The 26,019-nt window shown below is 39.9% G+C and overlaps 1 protein-coding gene across 2 annotated transcripts in view; it reads left to right on the top strand.

Moving 5' to 3' along the window:
* The window catches only part of fgfrl1a (fibroblast growth factor receptor like 1a), a 79,183-nt gene extending 61,765 nt beyond the window's left edge, over positions 1 to 17,418 (top strand). For both annotated transcript variants that reach the window (XM_077235740.1, XM_077235741.1), the window contains 4 exons: positions 3,828 to 3,905; positions 13,838 to 14,122; positions 14,857 to 15,210; positions 15,599 to 17,418. In XM_077235740.1, the coding sequence (XP_077091855.1) occupies positions 3,828 to 3,905; positions 13,838 to 14,122; positions 14,857 to 15,210; positions 15,599 to 16,005 (1,124 nt within the window). In that variant the 3' untranslated portion in view covers positions 16,006 to 17,418. The remainder of the gene's footprint in view (positions 1 to 3,827; positions 3,906 to 13,837; positions 14,123 to 14,856; positions 15,211 to 15,598) is intronic.
* Positions 17,419 to 26,019: the final 8,601 nt, after the last annotated feature.

Below are 26,019 nucleotides of genomic sequence, written 5' to 3'. Positions count from 1 at the left end.
ACTCCTTATGATTTCATTCAGTATAACATATACATTTCAAATGTAAACTTTCCTTAACAAAAATACTAAAAAAACACACACAATCTTACTTGAACTAGCAAGCTAATTAAATCATAACTTTCGATAAAATCCAAAGAAATCGATTTAAAGACAAAAGGTTCAATTTGTTGTGTATTAAAACTAAATTTGTGATTTCTGAAATAAATTTTAAAAATGTATCCACCAACTACCTACAAATTTACTTAAGTAAAACTGAAAATGTGGAAACCCCTTTTCAAGATTTTATTTTAGGGTATAATTGAGTGTAATTTTGATACCCGTTTTTATAGCACACTAGAAGTTTTTATGGATTCAGTCAGTGAACGGAGATTGTTTTGTTATTTATATTTCTGTCATATATTTAATTCCACAAATTGCCCATGTACGACACCGGCCAGGTCTTACTTGACATTTTCCTTTTGTGATGTGAATTCAGCTGGTATTCATGAAAGCCCTTAGGGTAGAAACAGTCTCGTCAAGGCTCTTCGCTTTTCCCTCTGCTCTGCTCCGGTAATCCTTAAAAGAGAAACGGAAACACTTAATGCGGGGTCAGTCCTCAGCTCCGGGAACGAAGGCCTCTCTAAATCTGCCTGGTGCTCCACAGCTGAAGAACGGATTCAGGCCTGGGATTGTTAGGGATTGTGCCAAAGCAGGAATGACTGTAGATGATCAGGCTGACTCAGAAGTTGACGCTATGGAACAGGTCAACATTGAAGCCGTGGGAGCAAGTCTTTGTACCTTCTGGAAACTCTCCAGATGCTGTTATATCCAAAAAATGTTAACCACATTTTGCAATAGCTATATGTGACCAATAAATTAAAATATTAGTTTGAGAGAGTTGGGTTACTTTTAGTTAAATATCTAGCTAGCTTTTTATTATCTATTGGAATAATGAATCATTTAAAATAAAACATATGTGTAATAAGAAAGTAAATGGGTTCAATCGTGATTTGGTGTTCATAGATGCTACGACCATAATACAGCGGCTTTAACATCAAGCTGTTCATCTTAAGATAATGTAGGCAGAATTCAATAGGTTCACTGATATAAAAACAGCTTGATATAAGAACGTTTGAGCCAGGTCACAGTTTTTCATATTGTGAAACATCCACAAACGAGGTTCTTCTACCCCCCAAATACAATGTATCTTTAGTGGCCAAAAGATACATTGGTGAGATTGAACATAAATATGCTTGGCAGGCAGTTAATCTGTCAACTTCTTAGTGTTATTCATTCTCGGGTTAGTCTGTAGTCAGTAATGTAGTAACGTCTCTGCTGTGACCACGGTCCATAAATTTTCACAGTTTAGAGCTGGCTGTTAATATAGAGCTGTGTAGCAGTAGAGTTAGTAATGGTTTCCATAAGCCAGTGCTGGAATTCAGTAAATCAAAGCCAAGGTAAAGGCTAACAGCTAGCACCCCATATTGTCTCTCCTGTCAAGATTTCATTCATTAGGGTTGTCTCCAAACCCTCTCCGGTTTCATAGCCAGCTTCACCAAAGACGTAGAGGATGACAGCATAATTAGCATGTTGTGTTCAGAAACACTGTTTTGCTTTGAGCGAAGGTGGCTGCTTTGCTTCCAGAAAAACGTGGTGACTGTTCAACTTCATCGATGCCATGATTCAGATTTTTTGACAGGACTGGAGGTCATAAACCGAACATGCAAGCGCAATAAATCTTGCACACCAGTGGGTTTTGCTACCCCTGAAAGACGTGGTACAGCCAAGTTGGATGTTTCATGCTTAGCGAAGAACTAGCAGGTCTTGCCAAAGTCCACAGAAACTCTTGCCAGAGAGCAAAAGAGGGTACCTGGTCTGCAACCTCACCAATGAACATTACATCTAGAAGGCCACAAACCTGGTGAAACCCCAGTGGAGCAGAGCCCTACGCTCAGATTTCCTGCAGAAAAGCCAGTTTTCTACTGCCGTCTCCACTGCAGACATGAAAGCAAACATACTGAAGGGTTATCCAAACATCTCAGTCATATTGAGATGGTCAACGTGTGAAATGTGGCACGCTATGGTGTCACTTCGCCTTAATGAAAGGGAAACAGGAGTTTGTTTGGTTTAGAAACCTGACAACCCTCATACTTCCAAGATTTGTTGACTTTCCATGAATCAAACTCGTTTTTTCCTCAGACACCTTTACAGGCATTGGGAAGTCTTGAAGTATGTGTGCATGGTTTATGAGCTCACAGTGCGCTATATATGTTATGGAAGTTCTGAAGCAGTTTTTAACACGCAAACTACATTTATGAATTATATTAAAATGACAAACCTAAGGGTAATCCTGAAAACACTGTTAAGGTGCCAATGAAAATGTATGTGCAATAGTTCCAATGAGCGTAAGCCCGACATGAACAAAAGAGCTATGTGTAGAGTGACCATACTTGAGGGTAAGAGTTATAGTAATTAAGCTGTTTGCCCAGCAGTGAGCTGTTTCCCTTTGCCCAGACTGGAACCTCTCCTTCAGGAGTGTTACACCTCCCCACCCCGACAGCTTCAAAGAGCTGACAGGCCTGAAAATACCAGTCATGTGGTGAACGGATGAGCTGGGGCTGTAACTAGAGCAGAAGGGCCACAGATTTCTAGCCATATAGCCTTCTGGCGCTCGTCCCTATAATGGCATTGAATAGCAACCAGAATCAAGATTTTTTTATTTAAAAGACTCAGAATTATCACTGAATTATCCCATGCGACACATGCTGTATATTCCAAGTGTTCTGGGGTTAGGGTTTGAGGAAAACAAATTGTATGTATTGCGTAGCCAAATTCTAAAAAATTCTCCGTTTGTGGTCCATAAGAAAGAAGGGCCTACTGCATTAGAACAATAAGTAAGAGATGGGAATAATAAGAGATACTAAGAGATGAGAAAATAAGAATGAGTAAATTCATTTTAGGGTGAACTATACCTTTAAGATTTTAGTAAATTGCTTCGAAAACAAGCAAAGCTTTGGCTTTGGCTTTCCTCAATCTTCAGTGTGCATGTTCATCAAATTTATCTTCAGCTTTTGTAATCAAAAAATATTGTTTATTTTTTTATTTTATTTGTTTAACATTTAATGTTTTTAATGCATTTTTATTTTTTATTTTGTGTGAATGCTGACAATATCTGAGTCACATTTAGGCCCAAAACATACTTTACACATCTACATATACTGTATGTGTACATGAGTTGTGCATGTTGCTGTGCTCTGAAATGTCAGCAGTTTGAAAAGAATCTTGTCAGCTTGTTCTCCGTTTTACCAGCTGACTGTTATAGCTAGTTAACTTGAATAAGAACACATCCAGATTAATGACAGAAACAACTGAAGGAAACTATATCACCCCCTTGAGTACGGATGTTTCTTACCACCCCAGGTTTCACAGCGTTTCACAAGAGTGTACCTTAAGCATGTTCAGCAAGACTGCATGCCTGCAGTGCGATGGCCATGTCTACTTTTGCGTACTTGCGTAAACTATAGTTCTGGCCTTATTCTGACACTCTCGAGCCTTGAAATGCAACAATGCAACCTTGAAATGTTTCCCGTTGAAACCAGCGACCATATTTGAAGGCTCTCAGCTAAAGTATCATTTTTGCTCTCCAGTCAAGTGTTCGGGAGACAGTTATATTTTGGTTTAGGCGTTTGAAGGAATGCAGCGATTTGGCTAAAGAATTATAGTAATCTGATTGATACTTCAATGAATATGAGAATAAACTCTGAGATTGCCACACATATTTGTTTTCAGAGGAGCATACTATTTTGATATGTAAACGCTCAATTCTCCCTCTCTTTTTCTCTCTCTAGATGACTCCAGTGCTGGTAGGGAAGGTGCAAGACCAGCTGGTGAAACCGAGTACTCCACTGACCTGACAGGGAAACTGGGTAAGGTGCTACAGTCCTCTAATCCCCTTTGATCTCCTTCATTCCTGGTATTTATAATTGCTGCCCAGAAAGTAACTGAAAATATGCACTAAAGCTGCCAAGATGTTTCATAAGCTGCTTTTCATGAATTGCAACTTTTTGTTTTACATTGTATTACAAATTTAAAGAAGAACATGAAAAACTAGAGCTTCGAAACATTTAGATATTGTAAATGATTTTAGCTCTTCTATTTCCAGCAGTCTTTAAAAATGTTAAAAAAAATGTCACTGTAGTATAGTAGCAGTGACATTTTATTGTAGCATAGCAGCTGCTGTTCTCTTACGAGTGGTTCTCTCGTATTGCGTAAGCTAGCTTACGCTACGGGTAAAGTCATCTTTGCTCGAGATATTGAAGTTTTTTCCTTAATTTTGTATTTATTGTCAACGCAGTGCAGCAGCTAGCAGACCTAGAGCAGGCTATATTGCGTGCTCATTGGCTGCCCTGCGGCAACTGCTGCAACCTACCACTGAGCCTCGCGCGTGATGTCACGTCCAATGAGGGCGCTTCGCATAGCCCGCCAAAATGGGGGTGGCTTAGCGTATAAAAGCCAGGCTCGTAGGTTGCCTCACTGATTTCATCACCTTCAGCAAAGCTCTCCGCATCGCTGGACTCTGAAGAGAAGCCGCCGCCGTTGAAACCAGCGACCAGCAAGCAGAGGAAAGAGCCTGAGAAAGCCGGCCATCTTCGCCGCCTTCAGCCCTCCGTGCCTGCTACGCCATCCGTCGACGAATATCCTTTAATGCTATTGCGTTCGGTGTTCTTTCTAAAAGAGCGCGAGGCGTTTTTCTAAAAATGCCTCGCATTTCCTGTGGCTCGTAAAGAGCCCCGCCCAGCGCCGGAGGCCGCCATGTGCGAAGCGCTCTCTGCCTGGGCACGGAACATGGGAAGCGCTTCCGCAGGCGACCCTGCGGGCTCAACTCGAGGCCTTCGCTGCAAATACGGTCACCCCGGAGCTTGCAGGATTACGTTACATCCCGCCAGCTTCTCTCTCTCCTTCTCCGCCCCTCCCGGACACGCAGCTGCCGGCTATGGCCCGCACTGCCGCCGCCTCAGGGGACGAAGCTAAAGGAATGGACCTAGGTGACAGCTGTTCCACCCTGACAGCGAGGAGTGGTCGAGTTCTCATCACTCCGCCTCCTCCTCGACCCAGGAAGGCTACAAAAGCTACTGCAGCGGCGTATTCAGAAGCCAAAGAGCCGGTAGAACAACCTGCTCGCCTGCACACACTGTTTTCAGTTTTACGAGCCCACGAAGTGTGGCGATCGGAACACGGAGGCTATTCTGCCCGTGGATATTAATGTAAGTTATGTGCCCGCTTACGAGCACTCACGCTTACTTATAAACGCCCGGCGCTGCTTAATAATGCATTATAAGAGTATAATGTCTGGTTATCCGGCTCACGCCGAGTGTGTTTATGTGTAGAAAATGTGCCCACAAGTCAGTGCTCACCCCTACATGTAACCACTATGCCCCATGTATCTCACACGCTCACAGAGCCCACTCTCATAAAGCTGGCAAACGCCGCTCCAGTGCTAGATGTAGACAATGTGCCCACAAATCTGTCCTCACACCTACTCGCTGCAAACTGTTACATGGCAACAGCCTCACAGCGACCATGTTATGAACGTAAGTCACGTGACCTCCCACGAGCACTCACGCTTACGGACAAATACTTCGCCCCAGGCTCCGCTCGCAATAAATATCGCCACGAAATGTTCCCCATTCCCAGTAATCGGGTCATATCAAGTGGTTCAGGCAGTTACAGCTGTCGGCGAGCTGCAGTTACTGATATCAGAGAGCGCGCGCACCCCGCTCACGCCTCCGGTACAGTTTCCCGAGCTCGCGCTGCGCGGCCAACGGAACCCGGAGTCCATTCTGCCCCTAGCCATACATGTAGAAGCATGGAAGGCTATTCCAGGTGTGTCAGATTGGGTGCTAAGCACGATAAGTCAGGGCTAGTCGCTTCAGTTCGCTCGCCATTCCCCTTGCTTTCGAGCTCGGACCGAGACGAAAGTGAAAGCGGATGTAGCACATCTACTCCGCGCAGAAATAGCCAAACTGCTGTGCAAAGGGGCCATAGAACCAGTACCTCCTTCTCAGAGCGAGTCAGGCTTCTACAGACGTTATTTTCTCATACCCAAGAAGGACGGACCTATCTTAGATCTGAGACATTTGAACAAAGCTCTCATGAGACGTCACAGGCCATTCTTGAGATTCGCCTTCGACGGTCGGGCATATCAATACACCGTCCTCCCCTTCGGCCTATCCTTAGCACCCCGTACATTTACGAAATGCATGGATACGGCTCTCGCCCCTTTGAGAGTGAAAGGGATGCGAATTCTGAACTATTTGGACGATTGGCTGATTTTAGCCCAGTCAGAGATGGAACTGATATCTCACAGAGCTGCGCTTCTCAGCCATCTGGAAAGCTTGGGTCTCACAGTCAACTGGACCAAGAGCTCATTACTGCCCAGTCAGTCAGTTTCCTTCCTAGGAAAAGAACTGGACTCGGTGGCTATGACGGCTCGCTTATCGACACAGCGCGCGCCGTGTTCGACAGCTAGCCGCGTCTTTCCAGAAAGGCAGCATTATACCTCTGAAGACATTCCAGAGGATGCTAGGCTGTATGGCACCAGCTGCGGTTGTGCTTCAGCTGGGCCTGCTGCGCATGCGCCTGCTACAACGCTGGCTGAACTCCCAAGTGCCTCACCGGGCTTGGGTTTCAGGCTACAGGCGAATCAGAGTGACTCAGAGCTGCGTTTCGGCTCTGCAGCCCTGGTTAGCGGCCGACTGGTACCAGCGGGGAGTGACGATGGGGGCTGTTTCACACCGATTGGTCATCTCGACGGACGCCTCCAACCTGGGTTGGGACGCCGTCTTCGAGGGCAGAGCTCATTACTGCCCAGTCAGTCAGTTTCCTTCCTAGGAATAGAACTGGACTCGGTGGCTATGACGGCTGGCTTATCGACACAGCGCGCGCCGTGTTTGACCGCTAGCCACGTCTTTCCAGAAAGGCAGCATTATACCTCTGAAGACATTCCAGAGGATGCTAGGCTGTATGGCATCATTTACTCTGTTACCACAGGTAATCAAGAGAATCAGGGAAACGCGCCACTTATAGCGCTCCTTATAGCCCCGCGCTGGGAGAATCAAACTTGGTTCGCGGAGCTGATGAGGCTGTCCCACACAGCCCCTTGGCCGATTCCGGTGAGGAGAGACCTCCTCTCTCAAGCCCGCCGGCTCAATCTGGCATCCCCATCCAGAGCGCTGGTCTCTACATGCATGGTTGATCAACGTATACCCGTTGTACTGCCAGAGGGAGTGATGAACACGATCACGCAATCCAGAGCCCCCTCTACGAGGCGGCTTTACGCGTCTAAATGGTCGGTGTTCTCCAAATGGTGCGCTGATAGAGATCTAGACCCACGAATGTGCGGGATCCCGGGGTTGCTTAGCTTCCTTCAGGAGCTGTTGGATAAGGGCAGGTCCCCATCCAGGCTTAAAGTCTATGTGGCGGCCGTTGCAGCGTTCGCTGAGCCGACACGCGGTCAGTCAATAGGAAGGAATGAGCTCGTCATTCGCTTCCTTAGAGGAGCTAGACGGATGAACCCCCTGCGACCCACCTCGGTTCCCATCTGGGATCTTTCACTGGTCCTAGAGGCCCTGAAAGCTTTCCCCTTTGAACCGTTAGACTCCGTGGACCTAAAATACCTCTTGCTCAAAACCGTTTTTCTGACAGCTTTGTCATCAGTTAAACGATCTACACGCGCTATCTGTTAGTGCTGCGTGTCTTGAGTTCAGGCCAAATGACTCATGAAGTCATCCTCATGCCAAGACATGGTTATGTCCGTAAAATATTGGGCACCCCATTCAGAGCGCAGGTCATTTCTCTCTCGGCTCTGCCTGCACCCGACATTGAGGGTGATGTGAATCTCCTCTGCCCCGTCAGGGTGCTCAGGATTTACATTACACGCTCCTCCTCTTTCAGGCGTTCGGAACAGCTCTTTGTCTCGTTTGGTGGGCGCACCAAGGGTCTCGCCACATTTGTTAGGTTTTATAACCTGGAAGTTCCCGGCTTACTGGCTAGACTTCTGTCAGTGTGAGCAGTGTGTTGTCCTGCCCAGATTATCATGCGCGGACTTCCCTCACGCGACGTTAGCTCTCCTGGTTGAGCTGCACTATAGGTTGAATAGTTATGGACCGGCGACGCCGCTCTGTATACCCTGTATGTGCTTATAACATGTGCTGGCCTGCATTGCTGGCCACCTGTTTCCCACTTATCTATGTTCCCCGGGAATCCCTGGGACTCATGAAGTGGAGGCTGGGGGCGCACGGCGTTGACAATCGGTTCCCGTAGCGTAAGCTAGCTTACGCAATACGAGAGAACCTCTCGTAAGAGAACGTACTCGGTTACTAACGTAACCTCGGTTCTCTCTAGAAGAGGGAACGAGTATTGCGTAACTTGACCGTGCAGGCGCCACAAGCGTCTTATCGCTTCAGCTGATGATACCAGTGAGGCAACCTACGAGCCTGGCTTTTATACGCTAAGCCACCCCCATTTTGGCGGGCTATGACGTGTGAGGGCGCAAAGCGAATAAATAAAAGAGTCTCATAGTCTTGCACAATATGACAGTATGCTGTTTACTGGAAGAGCATCAGTGATCCATGTTTGATATGTAGCCTTCTGGAAAAATGTGACCAATTGAATGGACACTGAGCCTGTCACAGAGTGTTTTGACAGCATGTACAGTCTGTCACCCCTGTATTTCCCCTTCAAACCCCCGTCTCCAGGCCGGCACACATGTGGCTGAATCTTCCCAGATACTGACCCTGTGGTCTGAGATTGGACAGTCTGCACACTATTCCCATGGCCCACGACTCCCAGGAGTCAAATCAAGCCAAGTCAAGTCACCTTTGTTTGTATTAAACATTTTACGATAACACTTTACAATAAGGTTCATTAGTTAACATTATTTAACTACCTTAGTTAACATGAACAACACTTCTTCAGGATTTATTAATCTTAGTTAATTTCAACATTTACTTAATTTAAAATCAAAGGTTGTTAACATTAGTTAATGCACTGTGAACTAACATGAACAAACAATGAGCAGCTGTATTTGTATTAACTAACTTATTAAACAAAGATTAATAAATACTGTAACAAATGTATTGCTTATTGTTAGTTCATGTTAGTAAATACATTAACTAATATTAACTAATGAACCTTATTGTAAAGTGTTGCCCTTTTTACAATATAGATTGTTTCAAAAGCAGCTTTACAGTGTTAACTGGAACAAATGCAACAAAGTTTATTTCGGCTGTACAGCAGATCTAGAAGAAAATGGTGTCATAGTCCAGCTTAAGTAAGTTCAGTGATGGTTAATTTATGTTGTAAACAAGTTATTAATTTAGTTAATTTACTGTTCAGCCGCTCTGGAGAAAACAGTGATGTCATCGTTCAGCTCAGTTAAGTTCTCATACAACGGTGTCAATGCAGGCAGATCAATAATATTGTTGAATATTAAGTGCCCCCAACTAAGCAAGCCATAGGCATCAGTGGCAAGGAACCCAAACTCCATAAGGAGATAAAATAGAGAAAAAACCCATGGGAGGACTTAGGCTCAGTCGGTAGTCCAGTTCTCCTCTGGCCAACGAACTAACAGTGTATGATTATGATTCAGGCAGCATTATAGGTCAGAAGTCAGACACTCCTACCCCTGGAGCCCAGTGTTTGCTTTGGTAATTGCGTTTGACGAGCCAAAGAGCAGGCTATTTATGTGAAGTGTGAGGGGGGGAAGCATTCCATTCCCATCTGACGGCCGGCATCTGATTTGATATTGGAGCACCGCTAAACTCGGCAGTGTTCAAAGAGGGCCTGACCTGCTTGTTTTTGGACTGTGGAGCGTAGCAGTTTTGATGGCTGCTAGCGGGAGATGCTTAGTTCACTATTGTATTTGCTTTTGTGGTGTTTGTTCAGAGTCTACTGTGAGCAGTAACAGTCAGCAGGGAACTATAGAGTGAAACTACAGAGGAGCTGCTGTTTGCTTTGTCTGATTGCATTCATGGTGTGGTGCATTGCTCAGTAAATTTGCCCACACAAGAACTTCATGTCTGCTCTTTTATGCTTTATTTTTTTTGTAATGTTAGCGATGTTGTGTACATTCTGATGATAAATCCGTATTCCGCCCTTCTACCTTTATTTAAGCTCTTAAGTGTGGAAAAGCAGTATTCATGAATTTTTTTTAAATTTTTTTTTAGGCATCAGATTTCCAAAATCTGAATTGGACACTGAAATGTCATAAGAATTGGTAATATTTTACCCCCCAAAAATCGAAAAAACATAAAGATGGATTTTAACTTCACTTTATAATCAAAATTGTGTCATCATTTACTCACCCTCAAGTTGTTTCAAACCTGTATGAATTTCTTTTTTCTGCTGAACAAATTTTTTTATTTTTTTTTCCTACTATGGAAGTCAATGGGGTCCATCAACTGTCTGATTACTGATATTCCTCAAAATATCTTCCTTTGTGTTCAGCAGAAGAAAGAAATTCATTCATGTTTGAAATAACTTGAGGGTATGGAAGCCCGTTTCCGCCATAGTTGAGAAAAAAAAAAAGATTATCTAAGTCATAATAATGAGAAAGTTTCTCATAATTATGACTTAGTATCTCATTATATTGAGAAAGTTTCTCATAATAATGAGATAATAAGTCATAATTATGAGAAACATTCTCGTAATCTTGACTTAAGTATCTCATAATAATGAGAAATTTTCTCATAATAATGACTTAACATCTCATAATAATGAGAAACTTCCTTGTAATAATGACTTAGCATCTCGTAATAATGAGAAACTTTCTCGTAACAATGACTTAACATCTCATAATAATGAGAAACTTTCTCGTAATAATGACTTAACATCTCGTAATAATGAGAAACTTTCTCGTAATAATGACTTAACATCTCATAATAATGAGAAACTTTCTCGTAATAATGACTTATTTTCTCGCACTTCTACGCATGCGCAAAGCAGTGGAGCAGAAGGGAGTGCCACGCTGGCGACATCCGCTGGTCAAAGCCGTGAAAATGCATCACAGCAAACATGGCACGATCTGCAAACCAGTTGTTTTCATTAAAGTCAGTGTGAACTAAGAAGTGCAATCTGTAGATTCATAAAATAACATCAATTAAAAATCATCATTATCTTCCATACTTTTCCATACCCATGAAAAAGTGTGAAAGTGGAAAGCAAAAGCAGGACGTTACCATGGTAACGAAGGACGCCTGCTTGTGCACACCGAGGGTGTTACGTGAACTTACAAAACTATCAGATTAAAGTTGGATTATTACATTTATTCGTTAAGTTTAAGTGTAACATCTTCATAAAATATATGGGTATATTTGTTAGTATATCACGTATTTTGCGGATGCGTCTAGGATATTTGATGTGCAGGTTCATCTGAAGATATCAATACGATATCAATTAAGATGTTTATGACTTTGGGACATTTACACATAAGTGGGCTGTGGGCAGTGGAATGGGGAAAACGCAAGGTCTTGAGACGTGTTTTTAAAAGCTGAACTTCTTTTCAATTGAGCGCCGCGTTGTTTGAACACAGAACCCTTCTGTGCTGCTTGTTCATACACAATAATACAAATGAATATTACAAATGCATAAAAGACTATCTAGTATGGAAGCCTGTCTTATATACTGATAATTTATCATTAATGTTCTTCACCGCAGAGCGTGCCATGTTTGCTGTAATGCATTTACACGGCTTTGACCAGCGGATGTCGCCAGCGTGGCACTCCCTTCTGCTCCACTGCTTTGCGCATGCGTAGAAGTGCCAGAAAATAAGTCATTATTTCGAGAAAGTTTCTCATTATTATGAGATGTTAAGTCATTATTACGAGAAAGTTTCTCATTATTACGAGATGCTAAGTCATTATTACGAGGAAGTTTCTCATTATTACGAGATGTTAAGTCATTATTATGAGAAAGTTTCTCATTATTACGAGATGATAAGTCATTATTATGAGAAAGTTTCTCATTACGAGATGATAAGTCATTATTATGAGAAAGTTTCTCATTATTACGAGATGATAAGTCATTATTATGAGAAAATGTCTCATTATTATGAGATACTTAAGTCATTATTAAGAGAAGGTTTCTCATAATTAAGACTTAGTATCTCATTATTATGAGAAACTTTCTCAATATAATGAGATACTAAGTCATAATTATGAGATATAATAATTATAATCATGTAATAATTATAATTATAAGTTTCTCATTATTATGACTTAGATAATCTTTTTTTTTAACTCAACTATGGCGGAAACGGGCTTCCATATGAGGGTGAGTAAATGATGACAGAATTTAAATTTTAAAGTGAACTACTCCTTTAAGATTTTTTGCCTTGTGACTGTTTTTATTCCCCCAAATTCTCATTACTGCAATGTTTCCAGAGTATTTGCAACTATTTTTCTTAAAGGGTCATTCCACCGGTGGAGAAATGAATATGTATTGAAAGTGGGTCATATATGTAGTAGAATAGTATCATAAATTTCTAATTTGTGACCTTCTTGGCCAATAAAAGGCAGAAAATGACTTTTTAGTGCTTGTGGATTGTAGACAACAATCCCCATAGTGCATTGCAATGCTCAGCTCCGCAGACCACTCCCACTACAGTAGCTAGCTTAACTGCAAGATATTTGTGCCATGAACCTGCCACATTAGCGTGTGAACAAAATGAAAATAAACTTACTTTACAGAAAGACGACCATTTGACCCTGCAGGCTTTGGCTGACGTTGCCAGTTGATGTTAGGTATTCTAAAGTAGGTCTCCATATGGGGTGCGAAACTCGGGTGAGCAACAACACACACGTCCGTGTCATCCTCCGATTCCGTAGCACCGCTGGAATTCTCGGCAGCAGACAGACTCTTGTTCTGTGTCCATTGGCGCACAGTGAGAGCACAGGCACCACCAATATGCCCCAGCTCGAGCCATTGCGGGCTCCTCGTCTCGTCGGCTGTGGTGACAGCAGCTCCAGCCGCCTCCTGTTCCTCCATAGCCCTCAGCTGCTCGTCGCTATACTGTGGCTCATAAAGGCAGCCACGAACATCTGTTTCTACCATAACTTCGTCAAAATACAGATCCTCCATAATGCATCCGTCTGCGTATTCAGTACCTTCGTCCATATTTTCAAAAAGTTTCTGCCGGTGAAATCAAAGCACCGGCACTGATCTGTGATAGGTCTGTTAGTGCATTATGTCCAGCCCCCTATGGGCGGGTTTGAAAGGGTGGGAACTAGTGATTGTAGTCTTCACAGAAATCCCCCCCTTTTACACTTCCTCCTACAATGACGTAAAATGACGATTTTTGCGTCACTGTAGGAGGAAGTGAAAAAGGTAAATAGAAGATTTCTCTCGTCTCAGGGGAAAATGAAAGAGTGTTGCACTACCATTCAATAGTATGACTGGATTTCTAACAATGGAAATCTAAATGCAAATGGGTGGAGTGACCCTTTAATGAAAATTCTTTTCAGATTCTCTTTAGTATTTCTTACTGTATTTAATTAAAATTGCTGTTTTTAATTAAGCATAAAAGGCATTACACATATGCTATCATAACGTACTGTAAAAATACCATTGTAAATAGTTTATATTCTTATATAATAAAATAAAAGATTTTCTGATCAATTCTTAATCATTTCTTATTTTTTCAGTTTTGAAGTTAAAAATGGCATGCTTTGAAAAGCTTTGAGAAATTCATAATTAAACTTCTTGCTAAAGTAGGCTGTAAACCTGACAAAACTGATAGAAACCGGTTTCATTCAGGTTTTAGGTATAGTAGCTTATCTTTGATTTTTTTCTTTCTTTGTAGTGCGGCCCCGGTTCACGCAGCCAGCCAAAATGAGAAAGCGCGTGATTGCGCGTCCGGTGGGTAGCTCAGTAAGGCTGAAGTGCACCGCGAGCGGGAACCCCAGACCCGACATCATCTGGCTGAAGGACAGCAGGCCTCTGACGCCCGGAGAGGTGGGCGAGGGCCGCAAGAAGAAGTGGACTCTCAGCCTGAAGAACCTCACACCTGAACACAGCGGCAAATACACCTGTCACGTGTCCAACCGCGCCGGGGAGATCAATGCCACCTATAAAGTGGAAGTCATCCGTGAGTCATTCACCTCGTCTCCTGACATTTGATGACTCACTTATATAGTGTAGACTGAAAGAATGTTTATACATGCAGCAACAGTTTAACATTACTTCTCTTGTAGCTGGATGCTGTTTAGGGGGGTTTAACAGCTGTCTCTGCAAGATTTTGGTGTTGGGAAGAATTGATCTGATCATTCCTAACAAACAAGAGTAGCATTCTTCAATAGCAGCACTAATGCACTGCAGCACCAGCCAAACTGTCTGTAAACTGTAAATTAATGGCTGTAAATTAAATTAATGGCTCATCATTAGGAATGCATGATATTTAAGATTTTTTTTAGTATTATTATTTTTAAAATTTGAATTCTATCTTATATTCAATCTATATCTATAATATGGCCTGAGTGTTGTAACGTAGAGTTTAAACTCAGTTAAATCAGTTGTCAAGGTTCAGTTACTGTTTGGTGTGTTAGTTTGGTTTGGTAAAGACTGAAAAGAAAGATTTTATCCAGTTCAATTGCTATTTGCTCCAGATTAATTTGCGGCTATGTCTGCTGACTTTACAACCACATCCTAACAGTGGGAAGTTTATCAATCTTGCTCTCGGTCATATGTGACATTTTTTTCCTTACTCGAAATAGCATAAAACTATTTTTAGTACAGAAAATAGAAAGCCCAATCTGAACTGCATAGACCCACAATTGTGTTAAATACTGATTAGAAAATAAAATCTTCCTTATTTCATTATAGAGCGCACAAATTCCAAGCCCATCTTGACGGGCACTCATCCAGTAAATACTACAGTAGACTACGGTGGCACCACGTCCTTCCAGTGCAAAGTACGCAGTGACGTGAAGCCGGTCATCCAATGGTTGAAGAGGGTCGAACCAGGCGGTGAGAGCAAGTACAACTCCACTATTGAGGTCGGAGACCATCGCTTTGTTGTGTTGCCCACGGGTGAAGTGTGGTCACGACCAGACGGATCCTATTTGAACAAGCTACTTATCACTCGAGCCAAAGAGGAGGACGCTGGCATGTACATCTGCCTGGGGGCCAATACCATGGGCTACAGCTTCCGCAGTGCCTTTCTTACTGTGCTGCCTGGTCAGTTTCATTCTCAGACACATCTCACACTTCTGTAGCATTTGAATTTTCCACGGTAGTCCACTTATATTAGTCGAGCTAATAGTTATTCATGCTATTTTTTACTAATGCAAATACAGTTGCATGTATGAAAAACTAAAACAGCATGAAAAAATAACATTCAGTAAAAAAAATTGTTGGTCTCTCGCCACGGCATTATTTATTTGATCATAATTAGAATTTTAAATAACTGTTTTCTGTTTTAATATAGTTAATCCTGTGATCATTACTCCGGTCTTCAGTGTCACATGATTCTTCAGAAATCATTCTAAAATGCTGATCTGCTGCTCATGAAACAAACAGTTTTGCTGTTCTTTACACTGGTTTTTACTTCTCTGTCTTCATCCAGACCCAAAGCCGCCATTCTCTCCAATCCCGTCGGTTCTGCCTCCCAGTCTTCCCTGGCCCGTCATCATCGGCATCCCTGCAGGAGTGGTCTTCATTCTGGGTACCGTCCTGCTCTGGTTCTGTCAGTCCAGAAAGCACTGTTCCTCAGGGGCCATAATCTCAGCCCAGTCCTTACCCAACGGCCCCCGGCCGGCCCCGAGAGACCGGGCAATCGCAGCTGCTGATAAAGACTGCATCGGCTCTGTCACCTACGAGGAGTATTTGGCTCAGCAACAGCAACAACAGCTTCTGCTGGCCCAAGCAGCTCCCAAAGTCTATCCAAAGATCTACTCAGACGTTCACACACACACCCACTCACACGTGGATGGCAAAATTCACCAGCACCAACACATCCACTACCAATGTTAGCATGTATCGAGGCCTTCATGCTTGGTTTTTCTTCACATATTTCTTCAGCCTTTGGACCCAACATACAGCAGCGTGTTAAGCTCAAATTCGAAAGAATAGAAAGACAACTGAGCCATGTTGTTGCAGTCTAACCAGTCCCTTTTTGAACAGTGGGCTAGGCTAACGAAAAAATGATGATATTTGAGTCTGTTTTGAAATGGAGAAACGTTTCACAAAAAACACTTTTGCAGATTTGTATGGGAACAAACACATTCAAATGTATTGTCTCTTCAATACGTATCTGCTTTAAAACTGTGAAACGCTACAATATTTTAATAATATTTTTTCATAAGTCAATTGACTAAACTTGGTGGATGGGGCCAAAAGGATTTTTTTTTTGGATTAGCACCAAATCTCAGTGAAACGTTCGAATGCATGCATAAGAAAATTGTTTGCAGATCCTGTTACAGCGTATTTAGTTACATCCGATTGAATGCATGAGAGCGTACAGTATGTTGATGTTTTTGCAGGTATGGTCTACCTTGTTTTGACTTTGACTGAACCTACACTATTTCTTAATCTAGTTTTGTATCTTTAATGAAAAAAGAGAATATTAATGAGCTATGGTTATACCGTAACTAAAGATACAAAGAGATTTTGCCAATGTACGTTCTGGCAAGGGGTTGCTTGTGTTTTTCATTAACTTTATACTTTTCTTTTCAGGGCCTGCTCTGAATAACCTGAGGTATCGCAATCCCATAGTTGCTCTATGGCCTAGTTTTTCGCGTGTGTGTGTGGGAGGGAAGTTGTATTATCATAAGCTTGACCACTATAATGAATACTGTGTAAAATGCCTTTGACTGCTCATGTAATGTCTGCCCTTTTAATTTTTACAGAAGTGAGTCAGAGTTTTAAAAACAAACCATAGACTAAAGCTCAGACGTATTGTGCATTGACCGTGCATGTGTTTACCGTGATGTTCATGGTAATGGGTCAATGCTGAAAGGACTGCGGGAATACACGAATGCACTTAACCCAGACATCTGATTAAAAAAAAAACTTTGAAATTCATTGCCCCTGTTATTTTAACAAAGTCAGCCAAAAGAGGAAAGTGATTCTAAAATAGTTAATTTATTTAAGCAATGACTTGATGCTTTGATTTGGGCATAATCTAGATGTTTTAAACCAAAAACAAATAAACATAGCATTGTGTTCCCTTTGCTGCAGTGTAAGCTATGTAGATTATATCAAGTGTTGAATATGTATATGTGCTGTTGAAAGACATAACACAGCGGTCGTAATTAGTTATCTCTGTATGGACAATCTTGTACAGTCTGGCCTGTTTTTAAGTTAAAAAAAATATGTTTGTCACATTGAAACATTAAAATAATTTTATCATTATCATAAAATGATAAAGCTCTTGTTCACCAGGTATGAAAATGTGTTGAGTGTGTCATTTTCAGTCAATGTCATTGCCTTTGACAATCTTTTATTTGGAATTCCATATAATTTGTCTAATTTTATACCCACTGTTTGAAGTGGCAAAATATTATTATAACCTTATAAATAACTATTTTCTTATGAACTATATTAATTTATATTACAATTAGAACAAAATATGAGATTTTTTTTAAACCGCTTATACAAGATGATATTTCTTCAAGATATTTCTTCATACTGTACTTATAATTCAAAGTGTAATATGAAAGTCATGTGAAATAAATCATATAAATACTGTAGAAGATACTCTTTAATGGTGTAACTACTTACACTACCATTCAAAACTTTGGGTCAGTAATATTTTTACATGTTTTTTAATAGAAGTGTCACCAAATTTATTTAATCAAAAATACAGAAACAACAGCAATATTGTAAAATATTTAAATTTAAAGTAACTGTTTTCTATTATATTTTAAAATGTAGTTTATTCCTGTGATCAAAGCGTAATTTTCAGCATCATTACTCCAATCTTCAGTCACATCAACTTCAGAAATCATTCTAATATGCTGAATTTCTGATTATCAATGTTAAAATTAGTTTGTTCTGGTTAATATTTTTGTGGAAACCATGATTTTTTTCCAGATTCTCTGATGAATAGAAAGTTTAAAAAACAGATTTGATTTAAAATAGAAATATTTTGTAAGTTAAATTAGGGGCCAAGCATCAAAGGTGCGTAGGCACCTATTGCATCCGTTAGTAGTTCTTCTTCTTCCATCTATGGAGCCTATGGGAGCCAATAGAGCTGTTTGCAGGAAAGTTTGAACTGTTACCATAGCAGGTTTGGAGTCTTTAACTCAATCCCTCTAGCACCACCAAATGTACAAATTTGCACTCATGTTTATGCAAATAACTTTTGAACCATTGGGCTAGAAACAAACTTTTCCTTTGATTCCTCGGCTCAAAACGATCCGATTGCACTCTATGACAAAATGTTCCGTCATTACATTTTTACCGCCATTTAGAATTTTCCAAAAAAACTACTTTTTCTAACTCCTAGACCATTGCTCCGATATTCACCATAATTGACCATTTTCACTTTTTCAGGTTTATCATAAGCGGAAGTTATCATAGTTGGATAAAATTCTATGGCGGTGAATGAGAGAATACATGAAATTGGGGGAGACCGAGGAGTGTTGTAACACGGGTAACTGACCCCGGTAAAAGAGCTGTGGTGATGTCATCAATATCATACCTATCATATCATATGGCATCACCTTTTTGAGCTCACAGGAGAAGTGGCATGTGACTGTGAGCAACATTGTAGATTTTATGACCAAAAAACTGATTTTCAGGAAAGAAAGTAAAAAAATTATTAAGACCATTTTTTGGCCTAGCAATCATTACATGTATATACAGTTATTTGACTTGCATAATCTAAAGTAGCTATTTCTCTAGTTCAATTTGATGCTTTGCATTCATGCTAACTTCAAACATGCTAAAACAGTTAGCTAAGTAATGTCATTTTGGGGTGGAGATAAGTTCTAATAATTCAATAAAAATGTTACAACCAACCCCTTATGATGATTCCAGTTATAAATTACATCCCCTGTTAAGACAAAATCAGTTTTTTGTTGCGCATTGATAGAAACATATTTACCACATAAATCCCTCATAGTTTGTCTTCTTACCAGATAAACACATTTATCCACTTCAATTGAGCACATGATTTATTTTTTGTGAACACTTCTTTAATTTATGCGCATCTCAGCGTTTCCATCCAGCGTATCAAATTTTAGCAGAGATATAGCACAAACAACCAATGAGTTACCATTGCTCAAACAAAAGGTGTTCATTTTAATACCCAGTCTCCTTTTTTTGTGATAATAGCAAAAGAAAAACTCAACAATAGTGTGGGAATCACGCCTCCTGAACGCTTTAGCATATTTATTTAGACCAAACTTTTGCCTTGTCCAAATACTTGCAGTCTTTGCACTTGACCACTTGTCTACTTGCATGACGTATTTCCTCTATTTGGTCCAAGTGTTCAAGTAGGCATAAAGACTGCAAGTGTGTGTAGAACTTTGGATTACTCGATGTCTGTTCATAGTCTATGAAGACCAAAAATTTAAAATTGTGGTGCTTCTAATTACGTGATAAAAATAGTTGTAAATGTTGTACAAAATAAGGCCTACACATACAAAATGTGCAACACTTTATGTTTTCACTACCGAATTATATGTATCTAATTAATATTACAGTGGAATGTTTTCCTCGACATCTCGGGATTTGGGGATTTTTTTTTACTAGTGATTGTATCTGATTTTTCATCAATCATCAATCAGCCATTTGCCTAAAATAATCTATAAATTGTCTTTAAATACTCATTGTTGTAGTTAGTCTAATGCTCACAGTCATGCTTGCAGGACTCATAATGCCTTTTTTGGGCTTGGCCCCTTAATTGCTGCTTGCAGCTATATTTTTATAATTTACTTTACTTTCACTTTTGATCAATTTAATGCATTCTTTCTGTATAAAAGTAGTAATATCCTTTTTTTTTAAAGAGGGGGGGGGTGATATGAATTATTTTGCATTATATGCACTATATATTGTTTTTGTTTTGTTTTTTCATTAAAAAATATATTATCAGCATATTTTGTATACATAAGCTCAGTAACACTACTGAACTTATGTATAGAAAATATGCTGATAATATATTTTTTTGTGTAATCAGGAAGCTACAGTACCAAACAGATTTCAAAGCACTACCGGTCCTCTCAACCGCTTCATTCTGCTCTAGTTTTTCATGTAGCGACGAGTGAGAGACTTCAATGAGACACAGAAAGCGTGAGTGTCTATAAATCCAACACCTGGTAATACCTGGCTGTTCCTTTCAAAGATTGAACCCTCTGTTTGCTTTCCTCCTTTTTTCAAACAGTCATAATGGCCCAATCGACAACAAAGACGCCAATTGAAAGAGCGAAAATAAAAACACCCCCCTCTGAAACCTGGTTGCCAGTGGCTTTCCTGAAATGTTTACCCTGCGTACAAAAAGAGAGAGATGCAGAGAGCGAGAGGAGGGAATAAAAAAAAAAAGTGTCTGCAAGATTGGACCAGAGCCAAAGCCTTTAAAGTACGCAACAGAACCATGACAAAAGCAGCTTAAACTCAGTGTTGTCTTTCGGCCTTTCTTTACACATCCTGCCAAGCTGCCTTAGAGGAAAGGATTCTTTCTACAGTCCCGCTGACATCATGAAAGCCCGGGATGAAGCCAGGGTTATCAAAGCTATTCACATGTGGGACATCTGTACAAGTGTGTTAAAACACACGAGCACTGTGCTTTTACAACCCTTACCTGTTCATGTTTTTCTGAAGCCACAACAGACATCCAAAATACCTCAAGCACAGATGCTTATCATTCAAGGTGAGCCATTTGGGAGAAGCACGCCAACAATTCAACAGGAAGTTCCTTATAGCCATTCACACAGATAAAAGCCTCTTTAGCACCTTGAAAGAAACCAGAGGATTCAGATAAGCGCGGAGGAAGTGCCGTCATTGTGTTCAGCAGGTGTTGTGACACATTGTTTGGATTAAATTCGACCATCCTAGGGCATCCTCAACTTATTTCCTGTAATTACTCACAGAACTGCAGGTCGCGACCGTGCGCATTGTCCGCACTTGTAAAATTATATTATCATTAATCACAGCTGTGGTAAGAATGAGGAGTTGATGATGTTGGACTGATTCATGACTGTATTGATAATAAGGTTGATTTTTACCTCAGAACAGCTTAAAAAAAAAAAAGGTCTTCATTTCATTCAAATAGGACTATTTTTTGTTCAAATTTAAATAGTGATATATATATAGTGTTAGCAATATCCAACGAATATTTGCAAATTGTATTTTACATGACCAACCCAGACAAAACATAATTTCAAAATACTAATAATGGCAATAACATTAGCCACTTTGCCGCCAAAAGTTGTCAGAGCAGAGCACAAGAAAAAACACATTCTGAACAATTTCTAAACAAATATACAGTTATAAAACTGTTAACACACAGATATTTCTTACCGTGTACACAGAATCGAAATTTAATCTAAACATTTTGACATCTTTTTATTGTTGTTTCTTTACTAACTTTAATTTATCAATAGCAAAAGCTTCAAAAGAAAATTGTTTCTGTGTTTACTCTGACTATTGTGTAAAAAAAATGAAACATAACTTCATTTCAAATGCAAAAGAGCAATAAAAATCAATAAATTATACCTGCTTTGGGTAAAGCGTTTCAAGATGTTGGGGTCAGAAGAGTCAAGCATAAATCAATTCATTCCAGCTGAAAGCACAAAGACTCTCTCTGTTTTTAAAGTCGGACAATCACTTATGCCAACTCTCGAACTGTTTTCTTTATTTCACTGTAGCAGCACAACTCATTTGTACACCCTGGGGCTGTACAAAGGAAGCCTGATTTATATTTTTCTCAGGCTGCATGACACAATGACAGCCTACCCGAGGGCTGAATTTCACTCTCACTGGAACCGGGACAGGAAATTACCCGAAATCCCTCTGAAGCCCCAGAGTTCAGGCACATTTCACATGTACAATACTGTCTGTTCACACCTCACCCCTCTTAGAGAGCTGGATGTCTTGACAAAACAGACGTAATATTGGACACACTCGCACTCAAGATACACACGAGACAGTGAATTACCAGTCGGGGCAGATCACGACAGGCCGAGTGATGATAATCGCTCCCCATTCACATGGATCTGTCACCTGCCATGTTCTGGGTGGAGTATGAAAACCCTAACAAATTAATAATTCCTAATACCTAATAGTACTAATAAAATAGAGAACTGTATCAATTACTAATAATTATTGGAGTTATTGATGATTTCTTATGTATTATTATTATTATTATTATTATTATTATTATTATCTTGCAACCCTGCAGAGGAAAAGCGGGTTTGGAGAATGGATGGATCAAAATAATAATCATTTATGGTAACACTTTACAATAAGGTTCATTAGTTAACAGTAGTTAACTAACATGGACTAAGAATGAACAATACTCCTACAGCATTTATTAATCTTAGTTAATATTAATTTCAACATTTACTAATACATTATTAAAATCAGAGGTTGTATTTGTTAACATTAGTTAATGCACTGTGAACTAACATGAATAAACAATGAACAGCTGGATTTGTATTAACTAACATTAACAAAGATTAATAAATAGTGTAACACAAATTTATTGCTCATTAATAGGAGGAGGAGGAGGAGATGGGAGTGGAGGAAGAGGAGGAGGAGATGGGAGTGGAGGAAGAAGAGGAGGAGGAGGCGGAGTAGGAGGAGGAGGAGGAAGGGCAAGGGCAAGGTGGCAAGTCTCGGATGAAATTCGTGCCACTCTAGTTGCTCATGTCTTTGTTCCATGCTATGACTATATGGCAGGCTGGGCTACGAGTAAGGCCAAATTTGATTCGCTTCACTGTCGTCTCGATCATAAGAACCTTCCGGGAGAAAAACCGGTAGTTGGACCTCAGACTGCTCTGTAACTTTTGAGTGCAGTACACTGTGCTGTTACAACACATATATGTACTGTAGCTGTTGCACTATACTACTGTAATAAAAAGAAATGCATCAAATCGCCTCACAGATAGAGTTTTCTGAATGCTTACATTTTGTAAAAAGTATGTGTTACAGTTACAGTAATCAGCACTTCTATTTTTCTAGGACAATTGAATTAACGATTAAATGCACAAGCAACATACTAGTTTTGGAAATGTTGTTTTGAATTTATTGCACCAGTGTGTGATGTCTGAGGATAAAGTTTGATTTTTCAGCAAGAGTGAATGGTTTTGAGTGTAGAGCTTCATTTTGACCTGAAAATAGGATGTTTGGGGAATTGTGTTTACTGTTTTGAGAATACTAGGCATAGTTTCAAGAAATATGTTTAAGCAATTGAGAAAAACTGTAATGTTAACTAATGAACCTTATTGTAAAGTGTTATCTTATGTATTTTTCAGTTATTCATTTTCCTTTTCATATTCCATTTTCATTCTTAAATGAAAATTGGTAGGTATTCAACAATATTATTGATCTGACTGTATTGACGCTTTTATATAAGAACTGATTGATGTCATCATTTTCTGCAAAACTGCTGAATGAAATCAATAGATGAAATGAAATTTAAATTGTTGATCTAAATCAACACTGAATTTGGCATTTCAACAAAAATGCATATTTTTTCTGTCATCACTTGGCTGCTTTGAAACAATCTGTATTCTATGAAGCGTTATAAATAAAGGTGACTTGACTATCTTGTGCAAATGCAAAAAATAGCTCGGTAATACCATGGTATGTTTTTGTTAGTGATGTTCATTGATGTGTAAAGAGGATATACATTGTCAAATAGTCTTTTCATGGACTGATTTTCTACCTATCAACCAAGGAGAGTATTTGATTTATAGTATGCGGTATGAAATATGAGGCTCATCGTGTGGTTTCATGTGTTTGTGTCAAGCTTTGGGGGATTAAATGATTTAGGTGTCTGACAGATAGTTTCCTAATGTTCCTGTTGATAATGTATGTCTCTTGACAGGCATTACATCTAAATATTCCCCTCCGTTTACCCTGGCTCAGTGCAAATAACTCAATGTCACTGTTATTTCCATTCATATTCCTACTTTGAAAATACGGACTTTATGCTTTACATCTCAGAGTGTTTCAGATAGAATAACACTGTAATTAGGGCCTGATGTCACTGCTTTTATTCTGGCTGGTGCTACCATGTTGTATGTCAGTCTGGTGATTCGCTGCATGTGTCGGTGTGTTTGATGTGGTGCTTGTGTCGTGTTTGCTAACATACTGCCCTGATGATGTTATTTCTTTTGTAGTTGCTGAATGACAGTTTAATTTCTTTTCTTTTTTTCTCAATCTGTGCTTTTGTTCGTGGCATGTTTTTGAAAATGTCTCTCTTTCTTCACTATTTTAACACATTTCCTTACACCTCTATTGCTTTCTTCACAAACCTCAAGACTGCTTAATATATGCTGTATAATGAACATGTTTTTAAGCTTACAACTAGCAAAAATTTACAAAAAAATACTATGTTACTACCATGTTTTTCTGTATCATTACATTCTTTGAAATACTTCTTCAATTATTTGACTGTTCAGAATTTGTTTTGTGTTATATGTTTATGTGTAAGTTAGATTTATGCCTATTTTTCATGCCTATAGTTTTTCACACTATCTTCATGGACACCACAATGATTTCCCTCATATGGTAATATTTTTCCTTGTAATGATGTATGGCTTGCAAAAATGGGAACTGCTGCGTAAATGGTGTGTAAATGAGAGAAGCAAAGTGTATGCGCATTGTGCACACGCACATATGACTATCTGCCAAGCATGCGCGCTTAAAATAGCATCTGAAAAAAATGCGCCACTGAAAAACGCATGTTTGTCTAGGTTTTTCCTGGTCTGTGGCGGAATTGTTTTCTGAAACTACAAAATAACACCAGGGAACGTTTGTGCCAGCACACACCTCCTCTTTTCGCTGAACCGCCCCCGGGAGCGCAAGTTCATTCCCTAATTTATGTGTGGAGGGAAAAGTCTGTTGTGTGTCAGGTGCAAAATAAGAATGATACATGCGAATGTGTACAAAGACAATTGCGCTGGGTGCAAGATAGGGCCCAATGAGATAATTAAGTGATGATTGAGCATTAATGATAAACACCTGCTGTTAACAAGCAGAATCACTGAAGAAAAGAGGAAGAAGAACAGAAAAAATAGAAACTTCCAGTCATAACTATCCAGTCATAGCCTTATCTTCAACTGAAGATAAAAGAAGACATTCAATCTCTCAAGATCTCAGCAGAGGAGGATTAAACAACTCCACAAACAGCATTACCAGCTTCACTACCAGAGGCCTGTACCATGAGGGTAGTTGAACAAACTCAGGGTTACAGGATTAGTTTAGAGTTGACAAAACCAAACCAATCCAACCAGGCTTTGTTGGTACCATGATGCTGATCATCAACTTTCTCTGTCAACCCAGGCTTTGATCCTGAGTTTAGGAGTTTAAGTGTGACATCAGTAGTGAACAGCCAATCACATGTTGAGAAAGAGTGAAACTGAGATTAATTTCTCGCGAGAGAAGCAGCGCAATTCACTTATTAAATAGAATTATTAAAATAATAAGAATGTAAACAAATTTACACAGCAAGAAGTAAACAGCTGTCTATGGAAGAGGACAACTAAAAGAAAAAGTCTCGCTACTGTATATCAGTGCAAGTAAAAGTTGTGAAGTTATTTTATACAGCTGATAAAGGTATAGAGAGAATTGAACATTTAAGCTCACATGTAGTCATTTTATAGCTTCATCTATTGATGCTAAAGCGTATATATATTACCTTTACATATTTATTCATTTAAACTGCGTAATAATAATTGATGAACTAAAATTGTACATGTGTGATTGATAAAGGGTATAATAATTACATAAATAATATCTAAATCATACACATTTATTATTCTAAATAAGCATCACTAAAAACCTGACGATTTTGTCTTTAAAAATCATTTGCTATGT

Source organism: Siphateles boraxobius, unplaced genomic scaffold, assembly GCF_051911475.1.
Source record: "Siphateles boraxobius isolate OS27281-9 unplaced genomic scaffold, OSU_SipBor_1 2, whole genome shotgun sequence".
NCBI lineage: Eukaryota > Metazoa > Chordata > Actinopteri > Cypriniformes > Leuciscidae > Siphateles > Siphateles boraxobius.
This window is presented reverse-complemented; position numbering and strand designations above follow the sequence as displayed.